The 22093-nt window shown below is 47.2% G+C and overlaps 1 protein-coding gene across 1 annotated transcript; it reads left to right on the top strand.

The window, feature by feature from the left end:
* Positions 1 to 275: 275 nt before the first annotated feature.
* RHOU (ras homolog family member U) lies at positions 276 to 7593 on the top strand. Its single transcript, XM_064509260.1, has 3 exons — positions 276 to 629; positions 1466 to 1524; positions 4618 to 7593. The coding sequence occupies exons 1-3, from the start codon at positions 296 to 298 to the stop codon at positions 5071 to 5073; spliced, it is 849 nt and encodes a 282-aa protein (XP_064365330.1). The 5' UTR covers positions 276 to 295; the 3' UTR covers positions 5074 to 7593.
* The last annotated feature ends 14500 nt before the right edge of the window (positions 7594 to 22093 follow it).

Here is a 22093-nt window from a genome sequence, read left to right on the forward strand (position 1 = left end):
CCGCGCCACCGCCGCGCGCAGCTCCTCCCCGCGCACCATTATGTCACGCGGCGGCGCGGGGCCGGCGGCCGCGACTCGGTAGCGCGGAGCGAGGCGAGCGCAGCGCTCCGGGCTCCCGCCGCCGCCTCCTCGCGGGCAGCGGGCAGCGGCGCCGGGGCTGGCTTCGCGGCGGTCGCGCCGCGCCTGCCGCCCCGCCGCGGCCCCGCACCGCCCGCCCGCCGCCGCCGCGCCCCGGCGGGAGCCGCCCCGCCGCCCCCCGGCCGGCCGCCCCGCGGGGCTGCCCGGCGCCGGGCGGATGCCGCCGCAGCAGGAGGGCGAGGCGGGCTACATCAGCAAGCCGGTGCCGGGCGGCTGCGAGGTGCCGCCAGTGCCCCCACGCCGGGTGCGCAGCGGCCGGGCGGCGGCGGCGCTGGGGGCGGCGCTGGGCGGCCGCTGCCGGGCGGCGGGAGTCGGCGCCGGGGCGGCGGCGGCCGGCGGGGCCGGGGCGGCGGCCGGCGCCGAGCCGCGGCGCAGCATCAAGTGCGTGCTGGTGGGGGACGGCGCCGTGGGCAAGACCAGCCTGGTGGTGAGCTACACCACCAACGGGTACCCCACCGAGTACATCCCCACCGCCTTCGACAACTTCTCCGGTAAGAGCCGGCGGCGCGGTCCCGGGGCGCGGCGGGGCCGGGCGGGACGCCCCGGGGCGCCGGCGGGACCCCCGGGGCCGGGCGAGGCGCTGCCGCCGCGGGGCTGCGCGGGCGTCGGGCCGCGTCCGCTTTGTCCCCCCGCGGTGTCACCGCCGGGACGTGCCCCGGAGGCGAGGGCGGCTCGGCGTTGCGTAGCGGCGGGCAGCACGGAGGGTCTCCCCGTGTGGCGGAGACCCGCGGGCAGCCGGTGGCTGCGCGCGCTCGCTCGCACGTCCGGGGCCCGTTTTTAGCTGTGAGCTCCGGACAGAACTTCCAGCTCCCCGCAAGATGGGAAGCTCCCGAAGGGGAATCATAAGCACTTGCATTGTCTCACCAGCGAAATGCAATTGCCGTGGGTGAGGCTTTAGTTGGGGGATTTTGCTTTGGATCGGTGGGGGGCTTTTTTTTTTTTTTTTTTTTTTTGTTCCAGACTTCTTGAAAATGTAAAGAGGATAATAAGCTAAATCCTCTGTAGCAGAAAAAGAAGCCAAAGCGTTTGGCTGGCTCTCTCCCTCTGCCAGCTGAGGTTTAGTTCGGGGACTTGCTACCTCGTCACTTGCAGTGAAATGAATTGGAAAGCCCTGAAGGGCTTGTGTGTGCCCAAATGTTAGTGATAGACTCAGCGCCGGCTCTGTAAGTTGTTAAATGTAAACTAACTGAAGACCGTCAGTGCTGAGGGACAGCAAACCTGTGTTCCTTTTTCCTTTTGTTTTTTTTTTTCTTTTTTCTTTTAATGGAAAATGTATAAAGTCGGACTCACCACGCTTTTTCCCCTCCCTCCTCCTTTCTCCCCAAAGCTGTCGTGTCTGTCGATGGCAAGCCAGTGAGACTGCAGCTCTGCGACACAGCTGGTCAGGTCAGTGAAGCCACTTACTTAATTTCAGAGACAGCGGGAGGGGAGAAGTTGTCCTGCAAAGTAGTCCTGCTAATGACTTCATGGATTTGAAAGGATTCCCAGTGTTTGATCATCTTATTCAACTGCTATCGTTTTCACCCCACTGCTCCGCTGCGGCCGGTGTCTGTTGAAGGGCGGGGGGCCGTACTGTACCTCTGGTATGTGGGCTGAGTACAGGCTGTTGCTCTGCTGGCTCAAACTGCTACTCTGCATAGAAAGGCTGAATTACTGGGGATTCAGGGCCACCTGGTTTTCTGCTAGACTCATTGTCACTGTCTTTTTTTTTGTTAAATAACTGCAAGTTTAAGAACTGTGATATTTGGGGCATACACATATGCGACGCATTCAGAGCTGTAGGTATGCTGAGGTAGAGACTATGTTTTTGAAGGGGCAGAAGCTTACAGGAGAAAAAAACCCTGCTGGGTGTTATTCATGGAGACTTCATGTTTGCCATTCCGACTCCATTAAAAGTGCTGCCATGCCAAAGCCAGGGTTTGCGCTGATCTAACTCCTGGAGATCTGAGGGTGGCTAATGTTTCTCAACTCGTAGTTTGTTCAGTATGTAAAGTAAACCCACTTCTTACTGCCTTGTATTTTCTGTAAGTGCCTGGCTTGTACCACCAGTATGCAGCACTGTTCAAAAGGGATTGAGGCTGGATGGCTGAAAGTATTGCAGTACCTATATCCCAGTGGGAGTTAGGTTTTTAAATAGCTGTGTGGATCTGGGTCTACACCTTCACCAATACCTCACTGGAAAATCTCAGTGGCCTTAACATACAAACCTATTTAGGTAAGTTGTAACTGGGCGCCCTACTTAGGGCAGGAATTTGAAGGGCCTCACAGTCTTAGACAACACTGTAGGACTTTTTCTTGTGCTCTACAAACCTAAATTAAGACACTTCCAACAGTCTCCTGTGGAAGATAACGTGAGATGAAACAGCAGATCTGTCCCATGATTTAGCGCCTGGCCAAAGGGGCGGGTTGGTGCAATTGCACTGTCAGCCTTGGCTGAGATGTGCTCATACGCAGAGTGTGGCAGGTGAAATTGCCATCGTGGCATGGTGACAGCCCATGAAATGGCAACCATGGGCTGCAGGAGGAATCGGCAGGTCCAGTCACCTCTTGCCTTTGCTGCAGCTAATGACTAAGATGTTTGTTTTATCTGTCCAAGTGCAGCTGGAATGGGTATAGTCACTTCCCTAAAAGTACAGGGTCTATCTAAAATGACAAAAGTCATCCTGAATAAAAGATACCTAGCTGGATACTTTGGTAAAATAGTGCTGCTGCAGTCTGTAGCTAAAAAATACTCCCAGCAGAGTGACATTGTAGGTATTTCAGTGTCACGAGCTCAAAGAGAGGTAGAGTCCTTGCAGTTCCTGTATTTATATTGAAACTATAGGAGTGTACTTAGAATATAAAGGGTCCTATTTCGTCCCGGTAGAAATCCTCAAGAGCTGGATTTGGTTTTCAAAGCCATTAAATCTAGCTCTTTAAGGTTTCTCACACTGCAAGAACAGGCAATTACATGGCAAGGTGCCTTTCTCTAAATGGTCCCATCATTCTGTACGGAGCTGCAGTTCTCGGTAAATATAGGGTTTCTCTCAAGCCAAAGGGTGAGAGCCTGCTTTCCTGTGAGGCTTAATCTGAGAATCAAGAGAGTTAATGAAGCTTGCTTTCTTGACTCTTGTTTTATAAAACGTTGTCTCTCTCGAAGTTACTGCTGAAAGAAATTCATTCAAGTGCAACAAGACTTTTGAGGCTTCCAGTGGGCTTTAAACTGCATGTCATAGGCCTTCAGAGGCTTTAAAACAAAATCTCAAGTCTTGAAAATTACATGTAACTTGCAACTGAGCAGTAAAATACCAGCACCAGAGAGATGTTTTCAACTGTGTTTGCTCTTTGCACTTCTTTAAATTAAGAGCTTTTGAGAACACGGTGCATTTTAATTAAAATGTCACCGCAGTTGAGGCAGATCCTACCTGCTCAGGCTGCTAGTGTTACTGTGCTTTTATCCTGCTGTCAGCATGAAAGTGGGCTGTGGGGAGTTAACCCTTGCTTGCTGCTGCATTCTTCGCTCGCCCTTGTGGGAGCTGCTGCAAGGGCCAGCGTGCCTCTGTGGCAAAGTCATTTGTTGCCATTAGGTGTTTGGCTTTCTCGTGGCTAACTCCTGAAGCTGAAAAAGGGGCCTTGGTTTTTTGGAGTTTCTTCTAAAAAGGAGGGGAAAAAAAAGTAGCACTGGGAGAGCTGTTTGCAGTTTGTTTGATGCGGCATGGATGGGAGGGAAAGGTAAAGCCCTTAGTCGGTGCCATTGGCATGTTAAGCCTGCACATTGTGATTCGCTGTTCCTGCCATCAGATTCAAATCCCTGGGCACAATAGCAGGGAAATTATTCCCATATCCTGTAGGATGTTGTTAAGTAGTCACCAGCTTAAAACGATTCCAGCCAACGTAGGCTTGCTGCCGCTTGTCTGCTCTGCTCTTGCCCATATCTCAGGGTAGGAATGTCGGCGCGAGCGGCTTTGAGGTACGTGTGTGCTTTGAATCAGAGCTGCTTGGTGACATCACCCCTGCTAAAGGTAGATCTCTATAAAGTGGCCGTTCCCTCCTCTACCTCTATTTTAGCTTCGTCACTAGTATGCCTTAACCTGCCTTCCTTGGCTTTGCTCTTTTGCTGAAATAGGGCAGAGGGCCTATGTATAAATATTGAAAGAAATATTTGAACACTTGAAACAAGCTGGAGCCTTTGTCAGAAAATCTCAGCTATGTCAGGAGGCTACCACCTTCGTTCTGTGTGCCCCATAGCGGCAGAGTGCCTCTTGGCTAGCAGTGGTGCAGGATAAAATACCAAACTTGTTATGGCTGACTTCTGCTACTAACACCCCTTGTTCTGTGGTCTCAGGGTTAACGTCTAGGCATCTCTAAAGACAGCAGCAGAACGTGATCCTTAACTTCTCCAAAAGCCTGCAGGAGGCTAGAGCAGGGAATGCGCCAGGGAATCCTCTGGTGTTGTCGTGCTGTTTTTATTGGGTGCTAACACAGTTTCGTACTCCGCAGGATGAATTTGACAAGCTTCGGCCTCTGTGCTACACCAACACAGACATCTTCTTGCTGTGCTTCAGCGTCGTGAGCCCTTCCTCCTTCCAGAACGTGAGTGAAAAGTGGGTTCCTGAAATCCGATGCCACTGCCCCAAAGCGCCTATCATCCTGGTTGGGACGCAGTCGGACCTCCGAGAGGATGTCAAAGTTCTCATCGAGCTGGACAAGTGCAAAGAAAAGCCAGTCTCGGAGGAGGCTGCAAAGCTCTGTGCCGAGGAAATAAAAGCTGCGTCCTACATCGAGTGCTCTGCTTTGACTCAGAAAAACCTCAAGGAGGTCTTTGATGCGGCCATTGTGGCTGGTATTCAGTATTCGGATACCCAGCAGCAACCAAAGAAATCAAAGTGTAGGACTCCAGACAAGATGAAAAACCTCTCCAAATCCTGGTGGAAAAAATACTGCTGTTTTGTATAGGAGTTGCAAGGACCCAAGTGCTGCTCTGAGGAAATCAAATAGAGGCTATATTAGCTGAAATCTGTGTTGTCCCGAGCGTATAGTGTAGATCCGTATGTATATGTTGCTACTGGATATCTCAGTTGCCCTTTTGTGGGTGGCAGAAGGATTCTTAGTTAAATAATTACTATAAATCAGGTCTGGCATCAAGTTTCATGACTAAAATCTTTCATTAAGGAAGAAATGTGCCATGTGTCTGTGAGGTTAGAAGGATTTGTACAACGGATTTGACTTCTTGTGCCATAATGCAAATGTGATGGGGAGGAACAACTCAGAGGCCTTTGCTGCGAGGGCTATGCAGGAGAAACATGTGAGTGACTGGAAACGTAGAGCTCTGTACATGGATGATTAAAGGGAAAAATAACACTGTGCCTCCTAACTGACATTTTTAGCTTTAAAAACCCACTCCTGCTCTCTTCTCCATGTCTTCCCAAAGCAACATTCTTAGGGATCACTTTAAAAAGGGTGTGCAAGAGGTGTAATCTATGCGCAAATGCCATAGTTGGAAAGGTCATGCGTATACCTCCAATATGCCGTTAGGGAACCTAATACATTAAGGAATTGACATCTCATTTGTCACCTCCTGACTTGAAAATCATTTTTACCCTCTGTCCCCCATCCTTCCCAGGCAGTTGTATGGAAGCCCAAGGAACGTTACTAAGCTTTAACTCATTGCTTTGGATAGTGGTGAGTTCCTTTGTAGCTATACAGACATGACGACAGTTCATCTATTTCAGCTGAAAGGAATGTAAATGTTGTTGTGTTGAGTTTTTAAATTTTCTTTTCAGAGTTGTAACGAATATCCGTGCAGCACCATGTAAACTGCATCCGTTTTTTAAGTCTGCAGCCAGGAATTTCAGAACACCCCTCCTCACCTTTTTAGGCTGCTAAACAAAATAACAAATCAGGCAGATAAAGATTATAACTGGACTCTAGAAACTGAGATTGTTGTGTCCTCTTCATGATGCTGTTTTCAACCAAGTTAATGTTTCCCTTCTAAAGGCAACAGTTGCTTGTCGTTGAATCTTGTCCAAGATCATACTCTGGGAGTTGGCTGAGGCCACCCTGGAAATTTAACTGATAATTCCTTCCCCGATCAGTCCAACAAATTAAAGTGAAATGTGCCTAAAAGGTTGCTGAGTGATTAACATGATGCAAAGTTGCGTGTGACCTGCTCTGTGACTAAATCTGATTCCTGCTAAACTAAGCCTAATTCCAGCCCCCTTGGGCTCAGGAGACCTTTGGGGTAACGTGACTCTCTGCAAGTATCAGTATTTTAACTTATTCTGCAGAAAACACTTAGTTTGTGTTGTCTGTCTTTTCATGGCCCTGACTACTTTTTTCCTAGATATTTCAAGATCAAATTATATTCTGGCTTTCCTCTCTCCCCCCCCCCCCCCAATGGCTATAGCCTTCAAGTGACCTTTTTCATAGTCTTAAACTAAACTGCAGTGACAGAAAAACTGAACCTTTTTTCATCATAAATGAATCAATGCCTGATATAAAGAGGAACTGTGGAAGCCATTTGAATTGATAAAGCTAACCGCAGTTTACCTCCTGGCCCATTAAGGAAAAGGACACTGTAAATGGATTCTGGGATATATTGGCAAGCTCCATAAGCAATATTTTTTCCTCCACTACTGCAAAATGAGTGCAGAATGCATAACATTCCAGTGCTGAAAACTTTGAAATGGAATGGAAATCTTTACATAGGGCCTGATTCAATAAAAATGTGTTGGCTTCTGCACTGGAACAGCCTGGAAAAGCAGATTCCATAGCACAGAAGCTGGATGCCTTTAACTTGGTTGCATCTGGTTCATAATAGTTTAATGTTTACTAGTCATGAAGTTACCATCTGAGCCTTTATATTTTGTACTCTAATGTTTGACAGGATTTCAGATACACAGTCATATTGTCATCTTGGGGAAAACCATTAAGCCAAATTTCTCTTAGGTGCTTTGCTTCTCTGTAAAATGGTCTCAGTTGATCTAAAATGTGGATTTTGGAAGGGGAAAGGCTTGAATTTGAGCAGCTCCCACTTGCAAAAATAACAGAATTTGTTCTGCAAGATCATAATGCTTTGTATCATGCCGTACTGGAAGCAGTAGGTTATATTTTATAAGCAGCCTGTTTCATAGTCTGGAGTACCATTACTTTTAAATGTAGCCAGCTGTGACTGTTTCTGAAAATGTGATGTACATACAACTTCTTATAGCCCTTTACTAGGTGTAGGTAAACTGAGGTCTAATAACTTTATGAATACTGCTCTACATGGGGCTATACAGGGTCTAGGTTTTAGAATATTACTTTTAAAATCACCAGTATTTTATGAGCGCAAGTGAGGGGGAAATGTCTCTATGTAGTCTATAATCTGATGTGCCTTATAAAATTCTCTTCTAAGTGTAGGCTATATTCTGAAAGAAATATTTCATGTGAAAATGATATAAATGAGGTATTTGGAAATAAATTCTGATCTGTGTATGCGTCTGCCTCTTCTGCCCACTCCGATTAGGCTGGAGGGAAGTGCCTTGCTTTTCTTAGTGCTGTTACGTGACGGTCAGGACAAGGCTGCTTGGGTAGCCTGGGGCCCATGCTCCCTCGATTAGAGGCGAGGCAAAGGCTTCGGCACTCAGAAAATCGCATCTTCTTCCCGTGCTCCCCACCCCCGATGGGGAGGTGGGTGGGTGGAGAAGGGGCGGATGTGGGCTGCCTGCCTCCCCCTGCCGCGACAGCGCCTGCCGTGGGTCTGAGCCTCTATGGGGGAGCCTAAAAATAGGTTTTAAATGCTGGGAGCTTGAGGTTTGACCCTGTGGCTGGAGCTGAGCCCTTTCCCCTGGAGCGCCGGTGATCCCATGCTGGCATCACCCCTTTTTGCCCCATTTCTGCTGGGACTTATGGCCCTTTTTCCTACGATCCTTCAGCTTTTTGTGCATGCTAAATACCCCTGGGGCCGAGGCAGGTGCCGATGTGCTCCCCTGTTCCTGTGCCAGGAGCGAAGCGTGGGTGGCACTGCCCAAGGACGTGGCAAGGCTCGCGGCAGCCTTTTGCTTCTGCCCTTTTCTGTGAGTCAAGGCCCATGGGCAGCCTGGCCCCTCCAAAAGCAGGATGGTACGGCCTCTGAGCACGGGACAAGGGGAGCATAGCCCCTTCAGCAGAAGAGCTGGGGAAAATTCAGGCAAGTGTGACATTTCCCACTTTGTCTGTTGTTCCAAGCGTGGCCTGGAGAAGCCACAAGTGGGGATTTTGGGAAAAGCTGAGCTGGTTCCCTCCTGCTCTCAGGGTCAGAGATCCCATTTCCCTTTGAGCTCAGTCCCCCAAGAGCAGCCCGTATGCAGCCATGGCTGTGCACAGGGTGTCGGACCAGGGCCATGCTGGGCTGGAGGTGGGCGTCTTGTTCGCTTGCAGGTGACCATCATCTTAGCACAGGAGCTCTGCGACCCTTCAAGAGCTTGGCTGTTTGTTGTACAGCTCAAGAAAAGGTGTTTCACCCTGGGCTTGCATTTGCAAACAGTTACCATCAGGAAGGAGATTCATATGCCATCTTTCCTATTGTTCCTCACTATTTGCAATAAAGTATTGACTTTTCTGTTTCATTAACTAACGCAATGCAGATTGCTAGAAGGCTTGTTTGCTTTGTACTACCTGCAGCACAGCGATCCTCTGTTAGTGCCTGAACTGTTTGCAGGGCTCATTTCTGGTAAGTACCTGCTGCTTAATTGCAGCTGCTATTGCTGGTGCCTTTGAAATATCGGTTCCCATTGATTTGTGCATGTAATCAGAAACACATATTGCTGAAATGAGATCAGGCCTCAGCTGGGCTGCTTAAATTCTGGGTGTGCTCACTGGAGGCAAACTCACCACACCTCTGCATGCTGACTTGCAGAAAAAGTGACTGTGTTAGTTGAATGCTCTGAAGCCACTGTTTCTGAATTCCTGTGCAAAAACATCTTTGTCTTCTCAAACTAGTCCTGCCTGTGGCATGTTGTTCTACTATGTGGGCTGCTGTCTTACGTATCCTAGCGTACGGACAAGGCAAAGTGTGGATTTGCCAGTTCTGGTTGTCCTTTACGGCATGGTAACTTTGTACATGTGTGTGCTGCTGTGATCAAAAGGCTCCTTCGGCTGCCCTGCCTGAGATACTGAATGAGGTGGCAGCTGAGGCTGATAAGAGCATATTGAGGTAAGCCTGCTGTAAATAAGGTTTACCAGGAACACTGAAATCACTGCTACTTTGTAATGGATGGAAGTTGCCAAAAGGGGATTTTTTTTTTTAAGTGCTTTTAAAAATATATATATATTTTTGTGTGGCAAAAAATTTCACCCTTACCATTTTTCCCTATGTATTTTGTGTGTTGGACACCTCTAGGGTGTGACTGAGGGTCATCTAGAGCTGAGGCCTTGACAAATGTGGCTTTTGGATCTAGCTGGGAGACGGTGTCTCCAAGGAAGCCTCACCACCCTCTTTGCTTATTCTCTCCCTAGACATCAGTTAGTGATCACAGGGAGGGAGAGACTGCTGGAGGAGACAACCTCTTGGTCTGGCTACATGCAGCTGACCCGATATTGTCATATGTGTTATGCTTAAATGTTCAACCTTAGTTATGCATGTGAGTGACCTTATAGATGAGCAACTCTCCTGAGCTCTAGTAGATAATTCACACACTCAAATGACTGTGCAGAAGAGAGGTCCGTCAACTTCTGTTGGTGCTGGCCTGTCACGCAGCAAGGTAGGCACTGGGGTGAAAAACAGCTACTCAGAACAGAGTAAGATATTATGAAGCTCAAAAGAACGGGCAAAGGGACTCCTGGTCCAGTTTGATCGAAACTTCTTTTACCTACTTTAAGCATAAGTAGTTTAAAAGCTCAATTAGAAACATGCATGGAGAAATGAACAGCTCCAGTGAGGACTGTTGAGTATAAAAATGCAACCTTATTTTTAGGGGACAGCTGAGAGGAAATATCATTGCAGACTGGAGGGAAAAATCACTCTGTGTTTGCTCTGTTCTCATATTCTTTCCACGAGCATCTGCACTGGCTAGGGACAGGATATGGGATGAGGTGGACTTTTGGCATCATCCAGCATGGCTGTCCTAATGTATTTAATGTTTTTGAAAGAGTGGGATAGGTTTCAAGCCAACAGCAGGGCCTCGAGAACCAATAGGACCCTCTGAAGATTAAGCTTCCCACATTGCTGGCAGCTAGTGGGAAGATGTAATACGATTAGGGTTGCTCATTACCCATTTAGTGCAGTCCTCCATGGTATAAACTGGGGAGCAAACAGTTGTGTAATTCAATGAATTTTGCCATCTGAGGAGAGAGCATTCTTCAATGTTACTGATTTATTTCCCCACTCTCTTTTAACAGGATAAATAAATCAGTGGTGTGTATTAAAAAAGGCGTAAAGCCCCAGCTTGGGTTTTATACCTCCTTAATTCAGCAAGGAAAATGTTTCTAAATGAGGGGAGGGACCATGTGGAGCAGCCCAGCTGATCAGCAGGAGACAAGTGATCTCCCGGAGCCAGTGCTGGCTCTGCAGAGCGGAGCAGGGAGGCATGGCCCAAATGCCTGTGCAGGCACTAGTGGTTGGGTGCCAGTGTGCAACCAGGCTTTTCTTGTCCTTCAGTGCATTTGGGCCTGATCCTGATCTTATTCTCTGCAGGTTAAAGAGGAGGCATTTCACTGAGGTCAACAGCGTTGCAGACCTATGAAGCTTTACGTAGCATGGAGAGGATTCAGAAGCGGGGATCCCTGTAAGCTTCTGGAGTCGCGAGTGGGCTTGTAGTTGCCATGTCTGTGTATGGCTCTTTCCCCCTAACTTCACTGCAAGAGATGAATATCAATCCTCCACTGTCCCTCAGAATTTTGGTGCTCCCCTGAGTCCAGTCCATCTACTTCATGCCTCCTGTAAATCTGAGCTTGCTGTTTCTATGCATAAGCATTAATTTTCCCAAAGGAGCTAGTTTAAGTATGTACCTCAGGGTTAACTCATGCAGTCTCAGCCCAAAACCTCTTGCAAACTATTTTGCTCACACTTTCTAAAACGTGTATTGTCATCACAAATCTCCCCATAATTCTATCTGACACCTTCAATTCATGGTCTACTATTTACTCCATTAACTCCAAATGTCTTTTTTTAAGTCCTTCGCTCTGGGATGCTAATTTTAGGAGCAGTGGCCTGACAGGGTTGATATGGATGCTGGTGCATGGGATCAGACAGGATCTTTGTCCGGACAGCTGCTCATTCTTCCCTCACCGGGGACATCCCCAGGTGTGTACCTGCCTTGGGCCCTCCACAGCCACCTCGCCTGTGTCCCAGGCACCCAGCGCCTGCGGTGGAGCTAGTTGTTTACAACAGCAGGCAAAACCAGCTCCAGACAGAAATGTCATTTTTACATTTTGCGTTTCCATTTTCAAATTGCTGATGGAGTGAGAGCTGGATACACAGCGGCCTGTCTGTGTTGCTTTTGTCCTGGCAGGCACTTACTCTACGATGATGCAGCAGAGGTAACAGCACCATGAAGCAGCTTCATTGCTTTCCTTGGCCCCTCTGCTTTGTGCGGTCTTTCGGTGGAGGAACACCAAACCAGATTTATCTGATGGCAGTACGTGAGAGAGAGCTCCCCCCAGTTTCCCTCTGTTTCCAGTGCCTTATGTCTCTCTTCCCCCCGCATCACCCTCTCTATAGGCTATTTTCTCATTTATTCTTAATTCAAAACGGCACTTTGCCTGAAGTCTGGTGTTCAGCATTTTTGTGCTCTCTGTATCACATCCTCGTATCTTTTGAGCTTTGTGCCTTTCCATATTTTAATTATAAGCTCAGCAGGCTTCGGGCTTCGCTATTCCTCTGGGCTCTGAAAAGCTACTGCTTTTTCTTTCCCCTCCTTGTCATAATCTGCAGCAATCAGCCTGGATGAATTTGGGGAAAAAATGGGCAGCATGCCTCAGAGCAAAGACTAAAGACTGGCTGGTGATAGCAAGCGGGTAAAGTCTTTCCCTGTGCTTGTTACGGCTGCACAAGCCCCTGATAAGGAGGCACTGGACGCCTGCATGTGGGGCAACTGTTGACGTCTTGGGGTGAGGGCACGGTGTCTGCTCTGCGACAGGCAGAGCCCTGGCCATTTTCAAAGGGCTTTGAAGTACCCTCTGACAATCTCCATCGCAAGATAAGAGATTTCTAAGAGAGGAAGGAGTTCCTGAAAACAGTTTCGGCAGCACGTATGTTTATCTTGTCAGTGTAACCCAGAAGGAGGCCAAAACCTGGCCTGGTGACACCCAAGAAGATAAGTGGGGATTCAAGCAGAAAACACAAAGTAATGTGGAACTCCATTTTTTTGGCTGTTGTTGTTCGTTTGTTTCCTTTTGTTTAGTTTAAATTACTTTTCTAGAATCTGACTCGGGACAACAGTTGTATTAGGGATGTCACTGGGTACATCTCCGCCTGGTCCTTTCAGTGTCTTCTTCTGGATTTGTTGCCCATGAATTTGTCTACTGCCTAGCCGATACTGTCTGCCTATGCAGCTGTCCAGGGCAGCCAGTTGCAGAAGTTCGACACCCACTGCATAAAGAAGTATTTTCTTTTATTTGCATTAAACTGATCTCCTGCTCATTTCAAGTGCCCCCTAGCTCTGGTATTGTAGCGTTTGGGGAATAACAGTTTACAGATGACCAGGTGAATGGTGTTGAGACCTTAGCCACTACTTTCTCTGTTCTGTAAAACACAGACATATTTGCCTTTTCCCTCCCCAGCTGAAGAGTCCCAGACTTTTCGGTTTCTCCTCCTCAGGCAGTTGCTCCATCCCCTTGATCACTTCAGTTGCTGTCCTCTGTACTTCCTCTAACCCCACCATCCCCTTTCTGACAGGTAGAGAGCAGAACCATGGGTGAAAGTCATACCCTATGTTTTGTATTTCAGTACTCTTCCTGGGAAAGCTCAATGTTTTGCCGGTTTTGTTTCAACGAGCTTTGGTGTTGGATCTTGTCAAAAACATTTTGGAAATCCATTCATATTATACCCTGTCCCTGGACCCTGGTTGTCCTCAGGCTCACCATCACCCCTGCAGAACTCCAGCAGGTTTTGAGCAGGGTTTCCCTTCAGAGAAGCTGTGCTGGCTCTTTCCTAACAGATCGTATTTATCTGTGTGGTCCATGATCTTATTCTTTATTGTAGCATCTACCCTTCATATGGTCATAAGGGAAATATTCTTTGTTGTGAGAGTGGTTTAGCACTACAACAGGACGGGCAGAGAAGCTGCCCAGGGGCTCCACTGATCAAAATCTTTCTGTGAATCTGAGATCTTATCATGGATGAAAGCAAGTGACAGCTATCTGCATCACCCCCTTAACTGGGAGGACACGGATAGGGAAAATTTCCTATTGCGCCAGAGTACTATCAGGCTCCAGTATGCTAGGCCAAGATTTTCAGACACAGCTCAAGTTTTTGGCCACTTCCTTTGGTGGTCAGCTAATCAGACCTTCTTCAACAGGTTTGCTGATCACCTACCTCATGGAAAGTAGGTCCCTTTATAATATTTTAAGTCTGATTGCACACATGCCCAGTCACATTTGAAATGTTTGACCTTAGAACTGCAAGAATGCTCAAGGTGCCTCAGGTGGGACGCATAGCACAAGTGCAAAATAATGTTCTGTTATCAAAGTGTTTTGACAAAGGGGTCTCCACATGCATGTTTAAAGTATAACTTAAAACTGGTTTTGACTGGCTAGACACACATTTTGCGCAGAATCTATCGTTTGCCCAGTTAGAATGGAAACTCAGTAAATATTATCAAAATGACATTGAAATGTTCTTATAGTAACTTTGGTCATTAAAGACACATGCGCAAGTGTAATATTTGTAATGGGGTCCTAGAGAGCAGATCTGGCCTACTAATTTAAAAAATATTCCTAATATTCTGGGAGGTTATGATTCCAGCTTTTCAACAATACACATTGGTCATTGTTTGACTTCAGGCAGTGGGAATACTTGACTAGGTTAGCAAAAAATGGAGTATGATATTATTTTAACTGCTACCTTTAGCAGGAAATATGCAAAAGAAGGAAGAAGGCTGGACTCTAGCCTTGTTTTTTACAGGCTATACTCCCCCTTGTCACAACAGGAGCTTACTATCAGGATGTGAGAGGCAGCCTGTAGAAATGATAAGGCATTTTACAGTTGTAAATCAAAGCAGGCAACTTTTACATTCAATGCTTTTGACAGCAGCAGCATCAAAATAAGGATGAGAGATGGACAGGAGGCATTCAGCAAGTCTTGACAGGAGGATGTCTTGATAAGCACTGTTACTGTTTGGGATCCAATCCAGATTTTTGGACTTCTTCATCCGAAGGGTCAGTTAAAATAGTCACTAAAACCCCTTGAAAGTGCAGCAGAGCTGTCCTAATTAGGACGAGGTTGTTCTGACTGGAGGCGGCTTTCACTGGTAAAACCTTCTGGTGTGAACCAGGACTGGCTGACCAGGAAGCAGACAGAGATCCTCACTGATCCACAGCAGTTCAAAGCTAATGAAAGTGCCACAGCAACTTTCTTACGGGTCTTTGGCATCCCTTTACTGTACAGTTGAGAGTTTTAACATTTACAAGGCTTGAAATCTGACCTATGCTTTGGGCCCTGAAGACCGAGGAGGAGAGAGGGGAGAAAGAAGAAATGGAATAAGAGAAATGGAAGTGGCCATGGTGGTGGCAGTGGGCAGGATCAGGGCTGCAGCTGGGTAGTGTCGGGGGGCAGGTGGAAGCTCTCCACAGACCTGACAGATGTCATTTCTGTAATAAAGAAGACAAAAAGGTACTTGGGGTTGGGGAGCGCTAGAGCCAGCAGTCCTTGTTTAACCACAGCCCCCATTTGCTTTGTAGCTGAAGCTGTTGACTTCAGAGGGGTTTTGCAAAGTGAGGACAGCAATTGTTACCCAGGTCCCCATTCATTTTCTCCTGACACTTTGTGTTCCTCAGCCAGGCACTTCTGTTTCTGATTGATTAGCAATCAGGGTGGCAGAAAGATAGCACAATCTGGTGTTTACAAATAGCTTTGTCTCAATGGGAGGACTAGAATGGAGGTTCTCAGGACATGTGCCCTTTAAAATCCCCATGATGGAGGGGTTTGGGGTTGCTTTTTTCCCCTACTTTTCCTTTTTTCATCCTAGCTGGTGGTGTTATTCCCAAGAGTGATGTCATTGATTTATAATTTCCCTGGGTGCTGCAATCAGACTGGAATTTCTGCTTCAAAGAATATTCCATTGACTCACCCAAGTCTCTTCAGCCAACATACATTGACTTTCAAAGTGAACACTTGAAGGGGCAAGTGGGAAAATGTGTAATAAATAAAATAGCATTGATAGTGCTCATTTGGAAAAGGAGATAATCTCCTTTGTTTGCACTACCACCTGTTAATGGGTGAAGCATCTGTGACATTTGCTCAATAAAGCTGGCACTGGATTTGTCTCCATTGCTTAGAAAATCCCCTTTAATCTTGTGAAACGCTATCTCTGTAACAAGAAGTATATCATGGCTCAAAGCACTTTGCTCGTTCCCTTCTATTGTCTTGATCAGATGTGGTGCCAATTTGCAAATATTTTGCTAGATTAAGGCATTAGGCTGCTGTGAGGGGGAGAAGCATCATGTAAAGGGAAGAGAAAGAGAAGAGACAGGATTTATTATATAAATGGGTTTCCAGACACCTATTACTCAACACAGTCTTTTGGTTTTATTTCTCCTCCAATAACCTTTGAACCTAGGCAATTTGAGCCTTCCCCCTGCCCCTCATAGCTGCTGGTAAAAATTAGTTGGTATTTGGTCCTTTTGGGCTGCACGTTGCCACAGTCATTAAATGAAAACCTCATTTATTTGTGATCCAGGAACTGTGCTTGAAGATGGGATTATTGTGGCTGGCTGGAACAGGAAGGCCGCAGTTTTGTGCACTCTTCCACGCAGGCAGACGGGGCTGCGTATCTGAAGAGCCTGAGCGTTTAGAGGGAACTGCGTGGGAGAGAGGCAGGATTCTCCCCTTGCAAACTGGTGCTTTGGCCTGCGGACCAGGGTCCCAAATCTGCTCCCAGTTAGGCTGTGCAGCTCTAAAGTAACTTGATTTACAACAGCCCTCTCTGGATTTACTTCCATGTAATTGATGACAGAGTCTGGTCCTTATTATTCATTCTGCACCTAGCCAGTTTAAAGGGTCAGGGAAAATATCTGAGGAACAGGACTGCCTTTGATCTTTGGGTTAGCATTTCTGCTACATGTTACATACACAAAGGACTATCATGTCCTTTCACTGTGAATTGCTCAGCAAAGACAAGCATAAGAAGGGGTCTCCATGATGTTGAGGAAGCTTCTGGGATGTGTGAAGTGCAAAGCAGAAATGGGGAGAGGGTGAAGATGGGTTTCTATCTCCATTAGACCCACTAACGACACTCTGTGCATGTTGGGGAAAGCAAAATTGTTAATGAACACATGCCCTCTCTAGCAAGTCTTCTCTTCTTGGTTTACAGTATCACAGAGAGCAACATTGCAAACACCAGCACTGTTACTATAATACATAGCAGAGTGGTTGCTCCCACGAATTCACATTTGCCAATACATGCCATACACCTATGCTGGCTGTTAATTATTCTAAGTATAGCGATTAAAAAATAGATAAGGAATTTCAGTTCACTGTTTTCACATGCTGGTTTGTCTAACATCAATATTAATACTTAATATCACCACTGCTCCAGAATGTAACAGGAAGTGTCAGGAGGGTTTCAAAAAGGTGAGATATATATAAGCAACATCTGTCCCGAATACTCACTGCAGCCCAGTTAATAGGAACAAGTTGTATTTAAGGCTATCTGAGCATAACTCGGCTCTCGTCTCTGCCTTGCAGCTCACCTGTAGCAGAACTGGACTGGGATTAGAGAGATGCTTTTCAACACCACTTGTTACGAGTGGCAAGGCAGTGTGGCTTCCCTGGTGTGTGAACAGCTCGGCTTTTCCTTCAGAGACCACCCTTCCCAAATCAAGCTGTTGGCCATGCAGAGCGACCTGTAGTCCTAGTTTCAGGATTAGCCTGCAGGGACATTTTAGCTGGCTTCCAGAGATGCCAGCTGGTCTCCAGGACAGCCAAACTGGGGCAACTGCTATGTGTTTTAGGGGGTGAAGAAGAAAGGAGACCTCTGCTAGAGCTACCAGAGTTTATTAAATCAGGTGCAGATGGTGCAAATCAATTTCTAATGGTCCAGTGGCCCATCCCTTGAACAGCAAGGTGGGAATGAAGATGGCTCATAGGCACAGAGAAATTGCCTAAGACTCCCCTTTTCTGAAGAGAAAACTTTAGGTAGTGTCAGAGATGGGTGTGGATTTCGGGAATTTCTTATTTTAAATCCCTATCCCTCGTTAAAAATAATCATTTGCATTCTACACTGAGATATGTGGGGGAACCTATCTGTAAGATGTTAGTGTAGGAATTCACAGGAATATACATTCTCAACAGGTTCTTTGTATTAAGATGCCAATCAAAAAAAAGAGGCTGTAAGTGTAGGCTGTTCCAGACTTTCAGTTGACTACATGAAGGGAATGAAGAGCACTTCAGATCTGTATTTACACTTTTATCCAGTGGCATATGAAGCACTGCTGCCCAATAAAAATTCAGTATATTTGCTGTCTGTGTGCAGATTTCGTCTGCTTTTTGCATATTACTTCTGTGACTTACTGATGTTCAAGCTGACGCTGTGGAAAATCTGTGGTTTTCATTTCACACAGGGAATTAATTATACTTTTGCCATTTTGACTTGAGGAACTCATGCCAGATAAATTTGACATAAGATTAGGGGGCTGAGCAAACCTATGAAAAGCCAAACAGCATCAGCCCCAAGCTCCCCACCATTTTGAGGGACAGGCAATAAAAAGCCAATTAATGTCCCAGGAAGGTTTATACACTTTGGATTATATCCAAGTGCAAACATGATAATGACTAGAAAAACACATTTGTCTGCAGCCTGTGCCAGTTTATTTGGCTTGTAGTCCTCTAATTGATCCGTGTGTCACAAGGAGCTAGGGCTTCCCCACGGACAGGCTCTTGGCTCATGACACTGGTGGGCAGTACACAGTGGTAGTCCCAGGTGTGCAAGATGCCTGCGGTGCTCCTGTCCGCCTCGTGGGCACTGGCCAGCTGTGCAAAAAGCTCGATGTGGCAGGAGTCGTGGATGTGCAGCTGTCAGCAGGATGTGCTCAGCCTAAATGGCCTGGGTCCCAGGGTTACATCTATGCAGGGTGACTCAGGAGCGCTCCCAGCTCCAGGTGTGGGCCTCAGCTACATCCCAGCCCCGCAGCAAGATAAGATCCAGATGCACATTAGCCGCTCGCTGCCTCCCTCCCCCTTCCCTCTTCTCTTCATGCCCTGGTTTTCATTGAAGAGAAATTTGAGCTCATGAGGCAGATAGGGGCTGCACCAGGCTCCAGCCAGATCTCTGATCGGCCGATAACAGGCCTGGGACCCTGGGGCGTGCTGCAGCGCACACCCACACCACCGCGCACACAGCTGAGAGGATGACCGCATTGCCTCACCTAGAAATACCTGAAATACTTGTTGGCCACAAATGCTTCCTTGCTATAGGCTCACTGAGCACCCCCATCCCCGGTAACCTTTCCACCCTGTGGTCCAGCTTTTCATTTCTCAGCCTTCTCACTTTTAGTCTTGCTAAACCTACCTGGCTGGAGTGGCTTATACGGCAGGGCAAGAGCCCAGGCCCATCCTTGCTCTCCCAAGGAAAGGACATCCTTTCCTGATCCATGCAGTGGTTTGGATTTGGATTCAAACTTTGTGTTTCAGGGTCATTCCTACACTTTTGGAGTGCATTTTCTCTTCCCAGAATTTACTTTTCAGTTTAAACACGACACAGCCATTTCCCCATGGAATTATTCCTTGAGCTTTAGAAAACTCAGCTTTGGAAAGAAAGGATTTTAAAACTCTCTGAAGTGTCCAAGATGACCTGCTCTTTGGTTTTACTGTCTTAGCAAGGTCAAATCTGGCCTGCTGTGGACTGTTAACAAGAGATTTGGTCTGTGCCTACAGGACTAGAAAATGCAACTCAAACCCTTCCCCTCACCAAATGAGAAAAGTCAAGTGCAAAAAATTCTCTTTCCTTCAGTGGATAAAGTACTTTATCTCCATCCTTGGGCAGCAGGCCTGTTCTCAGAGGTGCCTGATAGAGAGCTTAAATCAAAGCTTAATCTTCAGTGTAACCTTGAAGCGAAGTTCAGCAGAAAGGCCAATCATGTGAGTAACATGTGAATTTTCCCTTTCAGTGACACATAGCGCCGCGGTGATAGCAGTCCCTACCTTAACTCATCCTGCTGAGACCCAATGTATGGTTTGTGATAACACGGGCTCTTTCTTCCCCCTTGGGTTTCCACAGAGAAAAGGCATTTGGCAGGCAGGCAGGAGCTGGGGAGAGAGCTGTATATCTCAGCAGCGTCACAGAGGGAGCCCTACACTTTCCTCGTGGGCAGTTCGGCAAAGTGGCTGCGGCAGCGTGTATGTCTTCTACCTGGCGCTGGGATTCCCTGAGTGAAAGCCGATGACTGATCTCTTATTGGAGTCCACCGAGCTTTCTGGATAGTGGTAGAAGTCTCCTCTGGGGTGGTCAAAGCATTGCAAGGAGGTAATGGAGGGCTGAGGATCTTGCGCTGAGGTTGTGCTGTAGGATTCGAATCTGGCATAAAGCCTGTAGGGGCGAGTATTTCCTCCAGTTTTCTAAAGAAACGTTCTTTGGAAAAGTCAGGCTTTGGTCTGTAACTTTTCCGTTCTGCCTATCCTACAGACTTAGGTGTATAGACAGACACGGGCACAGACTATTTTCACATAAAGAACAATGTGTTTTTCATGTCAGCCCTGGGAAATCTCAATTTATCCTTTAAAAAAAAATCTTTCATTTACCTTTCAGAGACCTACCTTATAGCTAAACCTCAAGGGATGAGAAGGACCCCTCTTCCAGTATTGCCCAAAGAACACTCCTGCACATTTCTCACCAGGATTTTGGAACAGCCCTGCCCCCAAACCCTGAAATTTCAGTTTTCCTTTGTTTAATCTCAGTGTCTAGCTGTTTGGGGTACACTGGTCTCCTGACTAGAAATTCCAGTCTTTGCTTGGCCAGGGCATGAGTATGGAGACTTTACAGTGCTTTTCTCCCTGTAGCTGGTAACTGTGTGATTGTCCAGCCCCTGCAGCACCTGAGTCGTGTTTGTAACCCTGGGAGAGCCCAGTACCCAAACAACAAGCAGATATCCTCAGGCATTTTGGCCTTTATTTTACATAGCACAGACAAAGCAGAGCTGAAATCTCTGTGAGTGAGCATGGGCAAAGGCACACTAGTGAGTGACCTGCTTAAGAGAGTCTCTGCCAGACCTTGCAGACAGAAGTGGATGGTGGTGATTTAAAGCTACTGTCTGCAGAAAACAAGGGGACGATGGCTCCATTGCTCAGCACACAGCAGGGAGCAGGGGACCACATCTCAGACTCCAGCAGGCCTTGCTTTGTGTCAGCACTAACTGCAGGGTCACAGGAGGATTCTGTTATTAAAGAAAATAAATTTGGGTAATTTGGGCAGTTATTCTCCTGTGGGCTGTTTGTGACTGATTGATTGGGCCACAATTGGCACCAAGAACGTGAGGGCTCTCTGACTGGCCACTGGTTTTACAGCCGCATTTCTCCTTTTCTCTCCTTTCTATTTTGTTTTCCTTAATAGATGCGGAGACTAAAATGCAGGTGAACTCTGCGAACTGCAAATGGTGGGGGCTCGAAGCTTCCTGGAGCTCATGGGATGTTCAGGGGCAGCGCAGTATGCACTCTGTGATGGGGGAGGCTTCAGTTTCCCTGGAGGAAAGTTGCTTGTGTGGAGACATAAAGGTTGTACAACATTAAAGGGCATAAATGACTTGAGTTCAAAGGAAAGGAGGAACGAAGGAAAGAGAGGAAGAGGAAAAAAGGAAGGCAGGCAGGCAGGAAGGAAGGGAAAGAAAGAGGAGAGAAAGAGAGCAAGAAAGAAAAAGAGAGAGAGAAGAAAAGAAGGAAGGAAGTAGGAAGGAAGGAGAAAGAAAGGAAGGAATGAAGAAAAAAGAAAAGAGGGAAGGAAGGAAGGCAGCAGGGAAGGAGGATGTTGTGGTTGGTGAAGGTAGAAGGAAAGCAGTAAGCTGATGAGGTTGCTGTCACTAAGGAAGAAGCTGGGGTCACAGCATGCCCACAGGCGCCTACGCAGGTGCCGTGGGGTGAGACAGCAGGCCCTGGCCAAGGTGGGCTCCTGCGTCCCGGGTGCCTCAGGGTTGATGCACTTTGGTGCCCAAGAGGAGGTGACCTCTGGGGGACACTTCAGCTGCTGCTGAGGCATTTCTGCGTCCTCCCAGCTCAGTGGGCATGGATAGGATTTCTCTTCCTCATGGAGCTTGTAGGAACTTGTATTTATGAAGTTTCTCCCCATCTGTCAAGTCAAACTGTAGCTCAAAAGCGCAAAGCCACAAACCTGGGAAACCATGCAAGCCGCATCCCTTGAGGGAGCTGGGCTAAAGGCCAGTGCAGCAAACACCTCATGGTGGCTTTGGCTGGCATGTGGACAAGGGGCAAGGACTAGCACCACATAAAGCTGAGTACAGAAATCTGAATGGACTATAAAAGCTAGCGGTAAAATTCATTTCATGCAAGAACTTCAAATATTAATGATTTTTGCCCTTGCAATGCAACACATCTCTGTGTGACAAGTAGGTGCGGTCATGTTTTATGTTTTACAGACTTCCAACTAAAGACCCGAGAGCTTGGCTCATTAGAGGATTCCCCCACACTTCAGTGGCTGTGAGCTAGGAATAGAAATTAATTCCCTAGACTTCCACTCCTTTACTCTGAATGCAACATCATGCAGCTTAAAAGAGGATAGCAGCTGAATAGTTAAGAGAGGGGAGGAAAGTGAGAGCTGAGGAGAGAAATAGTATTCTAATGCACAAGAAAGAA

This window comes from Dromaius novaehollandiae, chromosome 3, assembly GCF_036370855.1.
Source record: "Dromaius novaehollandiae isolate bDroNov1 chromosome 3, bDroNov1.hap1, whole genome shotgun sequence".
Taxonomy (NCBI): domain Eukaryota; kingdom Metazoa; phylum Chordata; class Aves; order Casuariiformes; family Dromaiidae; genus Dromaius; species Dromaius novaehollandiae.

What these genes read in the sequence shown, in the direction of transcription:
- RHOU (XM_064509260.1), top strand. Translation starts at nt 296, where the DNA reads ATGCCGCCGCAGCAGGAGGGCGAGGCGGGCTACATCAGCAAGCCGGTG. An exon ending in CGCCTTCGACAACTTCTCCG is followed by an intron (nt 630 to 1,465) that starts GTAAGAGCCGGC and finishes TTCTCCCCAAAG; the next exon opens with CTGTCGTGTCTGTCGATGGC. An exon ending in TCTGCGACACAGCTGGTCAG is followed by an intron (nt 1,525 to 4,617) that starts GTCAGTGAAGCC and finishes CGTACTCCGCAG; the next exon opens with GATGAATTTGACAAGCTTCG.